Source organism: Dipodomys ordii, unplaced genomic scaffold, assembly GCF_000151885.1.
Source record: "Dipodomys ordii isolate 6190 unplaced genomic scaffold, Dord_2.0 Scaffold49, whole genome shotgun sequence".
Classification (NCBI taxonomy): domain Eukaryota; kingdom Metazoa; phylum Chordata; class Mammalia; order Rodentia; family Heteromyidae; genus Dipodomys; species Dipodomys ordii.
The window spans coordinates 1,168,673-1,173,474 of record NW_012267265.1 but is presented as its reverse complement, the minus strand read 5'-3'; the positions used below and the strand labels follow the sequence as shown (position 1 = coordinate 1,173,474).

The following is a 4,802-nucleotide window of genomic DNA, read 5'->3' as shown; positions in this document are numbered from 1 at the left end:
CCTTCAAACTTTTATCCTCAGATCTCAGCTTACTGCTTAGCTTGGGTTTTAGGCATAAGCCACCAGCACCAGGCCTGGTACATATTTTTTTAAAGTTTATTTTCCCATGAACTAAATTACAAAATGTGTGTATTTCTGTAGAAGAGCCAATAAAAATGTTGACTGTCAGACTCAGCATGAGCTTGGTAGCATGCATCCACTCAATATGTATAAATCCCTGAGTTCAGTCCTCCGTATCCTCAAATACACAACACAACCCTCCATCCAACCCAATCCATCCTAAACCCAACCCAACCCAAACACAAACAGGAGGCTTTCCTTTCCTATGCATTTGGAATAGAAAGGCTCCAAAGATCCTGATATCTCTAAAGACTCCTCTCAAGAGATTCAGTTGCTTTCTATTGACTTTATTGTGCAAGAATCAAACATTTAATTGTGATATGGGTGTAAAATAGAAGAAGAAAAACAGTTGAATCTGTGAAATGAAAACCACACTTTCTTTTGAATAAGGCAAATAAATGGTTGAAGGAGAATCCGAAGAATAATTAGGTATCAGCAAGACCTATAAAAAATAACAGGTTAAGAATTTAGTTCACAGGATGTTAGTAGTCTTACATTTAGTTTTGTATCCAGAGCTTATTGAAATGAACATTTCATTTAAAGTACTTAAAATCAGCATATAGTGAGCTGAAAATAGACTTTACCTAGTATTTATACCAAGACATTGTTCTTTACTTCTTTATAAGTGACATACATTGGCTTTAATCCAAGAATCTAGACACAAGAATTTTAAACATACTTTTGAATAATAATTACTTCATTAAAACCAAATTATGTTATATTTTTGGATAAATAAAATATATAAGTACAAAAAAATAAAATATATAAGTACATGTTCTTCCCATTTTCTCCCTTTATTTTCTAAAATTTATTATAAGCCAAAGTAGGTAAACAGTACCCTACCATTTTTCCTTAACAGATGTGCTGTTAAATAACTAAATCATAGAATTTATATGTATGTCAGCTTAATGAAATAGCAGTGTGTTTTTTACAATTTTTTTTTGCAAGTTGGAGAATCTATATGAAAATAGATGGCATGGTAATCAAGCACCATTATCTAAAGTTAAACAAGATTGGTATGAACCCATTTGGTAATTCCTATTTGTAAAGATTCTCAGGCCTGTTTTTTTTAATTCCTAAATTTGAGATAAAAATGAAGTCTATTTCAAATAATTATGAAGATGTCTCATTATTTAGGGAAGACCTAGGGAATTGGATATAAATAAATTCTAGTAGTTGTTGATTTTACTTTATTGCTATAGTTTACAACTTGATCAGTTTTTAAAATAGCAACCAAAATTACAAAAGTTCAGAGTTCTGAATTTTGCATTTTTATTGTTTGCTTATTTACCTGTATTGTCTTGTTTGATGTTTCCTTAAGATTTTTATGCTGCAGTTGGAGTAACTGGGACCACAGTAGTCTCAGGAGTGTTGTCCAACTCTGAGGAAGCTTGTGGAATCTCTACAATATGTGCTGCCACCTCAGTAGCCGAAACTTGTGTGGGCTCAACAGTAGCAGTATTATCAATAGGAAGGACAGTGTTTTCATCCTGATTTTTCTGTGGGGGAGTGGCAATGAATGATGCATGTTGGAATGTTTGGTGTTCTGTTGTAGGCTGAAAGATGTTTGGCAGAGCTTGCCATTTGGCGATTTGGACATGTGGCCCAAGTAGAAGTTGTTTTGTGGAATATGTGTAAGGCAGGTTGTTAACTGCATAATATGGAAAAGGCATGTATGGGCTGTTAATTGGTACGATACGTTGGTAGAAATTAGGCTGAAGCAGGGGATTGTTTCTTAGCACATAATGAATAGGGATATATAAGACTTTCTTCTGTTCAAACAGTCTTCCATCATTCTTATGGCACTATAAAAGAGTAAATAATATAGAAAGCACTATTATAATAAAAATGTATAGACATCTTAAATTAGCATGAAACGACTTAGTGTTAAGTAAATGTTGGCCATTGTAGGTACAATACCTAGAAAACGTTCATACAGAACTTTGACATGTACCGAAGCCCACACAACATGCCCAGGCCGGCAGATACGGATATCTAATCACAACATCTTTGTAATCGCTCCCAGATTTTATACACTTATAGATGAGCCTGAGAAATTTTATTTTTGCTAATCTTATTATGGAAAAGATTAAGATATTAGAACCTAAACTTTGGATTTTTTTCTTTAAGAAATCCTATTGAGCTGGGTGCCTGGTTCACACCTGTAATCCGAGCTACTCAGGAGGCAGAGATTGTGGTTCAAAGTCAGCCCGGGCAAGAAAGTCCATGACACTCATATCCAATTAAACACCAGAAAACCGGAAGTGGTGCTGTGGCTCAAGTAGTAGAGTGTTTGCCTTGAGCTGAAGAGCCAAGAGACAGCACCCAGGCCCAGAGTTAAAGCCCCACAGCTGACAGAAAACAGCAACAACAAAAGAACCCCCCAAACCCTATTGATAGACCTCCTATCAATAGAAACGAATCAACAACGTTACGCTGCAGACTATTTCTTATAAAAATATAGTCAAATGAATTCATTTGAACATATGTTGTAAACAAAAGGGAAAAAGAAATACAGGCATATGAGAACTATTAAAGGAGAGGTTTTGCTCAATCAAGATGTATAAAGTAATACTGAGGTTAGGGGGAAAATTGGGAGCAACAGAAGGAGTTCATGTCATTAAAAATATAACATATACATTTATAAAATATCACGATAAAACCCTTTTGTCCAATTAATAGGTACTAAATAATGGCATGAATGTAAAACAGGTTGTGGGGATGGTACCAGTGTGAGGAGAGAGGGCCAATGGAAAGGATGAATGAGGGTGAACATAGTCTAATTTATGTATGCAAATAGAACAGTGAAACCCACTGAAATTAATTTGAGAAGAGAGGATGAGGTAGAGTGAGGTAGGAGTGAGTTAAATTAAGTTACATCGTAAGCAAGTGTGACAATGTCACAGAGAAATCCCCATGTACAAGTAATATATGGATAAGAGAGATATTATTCCTTACTTATGTTTTCATTTTCCTTCAACAACTGTTGAAGATAGTGTTGAGATAGTGTTCTAATTGTTAGGCATACATGTACGTGATGAAACAGATCTGCAGGTCAACATCAAGTTTGCTCCATATTATCCGCGGTTAAAATACTTAAAAGGTTATTAGATTATTTTGTGGAGATATTTATTCAGTTTTTGATATAGAATGCATTTTAATAAGCAGAATTTTATTTTGCAGAATATTATCTTTAGATTTCATATTTCTAACAGAAATAAAGTAAACTTACTTCTACTTGTTCTTGATATTGAACTTTTGAAGCCTGGGGAGTTACAGAAAAAGAAACAATAAGATTAAACAGTGAAAAAAAGTCCTAACAAAATTTAAATCTTATTTATTTTATTTTTTCTGGTTTGGCTTCAAAATACCTTTAAAGTATCAGGTATATTGTATTCAATTTTGTGTATGTGTGTGTGTGTGTACACTAGTACTAGGGTTTGAACTCAGGGACTGGGAGTTGTCCTTGAGCTTCTTTTGCTCAGAGCTAGAGCTGTATGGTTGAACTACAGGTCATAAAAGGAACAGAACCGTCTTGTAATCTACCTATATTAGAGCATGCAGTTCAAGATAGCATCTGCTGGTCTTCAAGGCAGTTATGTATATGAATCCCTGAGAAGAAATCAGCTAGTTGGCATAATGGGAAAGAGTATAACTCACACTATCAATATAAACAGAACTGTTACCCAGAAATATAATGCAAAGGTCTTTGAAAGTAGTTGATAAAATAAAATATTTAGTTATTAAACAGGAGGCATGTAAATATCATAAGGTTTGTAGACTATTATGCTTTGCAGTTAAGCAGAGATAAATAGCAAAAACTTACTGCTGGTTCCTGGTGTTGAACTTGAGCAGCCTGGGAAGGTACAGAAAAAGGCATGATGAAAACTGAGAACTAAAGTCTGTAAGGTCTTTTAAAAAGATTGAGCACTCAAAAAGACTGAAATTAGAAAGTCAATTAAAAGAATTTCAGATACTGTGTTTATTCACCAGAAATTGTCTTTCGAACATTTTATAATCTAAAGTATGTTAGTATTTCCTATAGAATGTATTTTTTTATGGAATAGGAATTGAAAGTCTGTAATGGTGAGGTGAGATTCCTTAGTTATGTATGGTAACTTGGTGGATATCCAGACAAAACATTGAGGTTATAATAGAATAAGTACAAAAGCAACTATTTTTTCTTTGAAGTGTAACTACTTAGAAATTTGTGTAATTAGAGCTCTTAATTAAATTATTTTAAAATCTAACTGCTAATTCTATGAAATTAACTCACCAAAAAAGGCAAAGTTAATGCCAAAATATTCACAGCTAGAAGAAAACTCTTCATCATTGCACCTAAAAATAAATTAAAAAATTATGATTACCAGCAATTTAAGAGTTAGTTGGCAACAATATTTGCTCTGATTTAAGAAAAAGTCACATTTACAGCAATGTTAGCCAATGTAGGTAATTTATTTTATCAAATTATTAGAAATATGAAAGTTATAGCAAATAATTTTTAAAAATATATTTTTTATTGTAAAGATACTTACAGAAGGGTTACGGTTACATGAGCAAGGTAATGAGTCCATTTCCTATGGAGCATTGTTATCCCTTCCTTTGCTTTTCCCCTTCCATCCTTATCCTCCCCACCTGCCCAACTCCTCCCTTAACCCCTCTCCCCACTCCCACCACAAAGT

At 33.8% G+C, this 4,802-nt stretch overlaps 1 protein-coding gene across 1 annotated transcript; it reads right to left on the bottom strand.

Moving 5' to 3' along the window:
- Positions 1–1,445: 1,445 nt before the first annotated feature.
- On the bottom strand, positions 1,446–4,453 carry Csn3 (casein kappa). The gene is made up of 3 exons (XM_013020079.1): positions 4,397–4,453; positions 3,947–3,976; positions 1,446–1,925 (listed from the first exon to the last, which is right to left on the bottom strand). Exons 1-3 carry the CDS (start codon positions 4,451–4,453, stop codon positions 1,446–1,448), a joined length of 567 nt encoding a protein of 188 aa, XP_012875533.1.
- Positions 4,454–4,802: the final 349 nt, after the last annotated feature.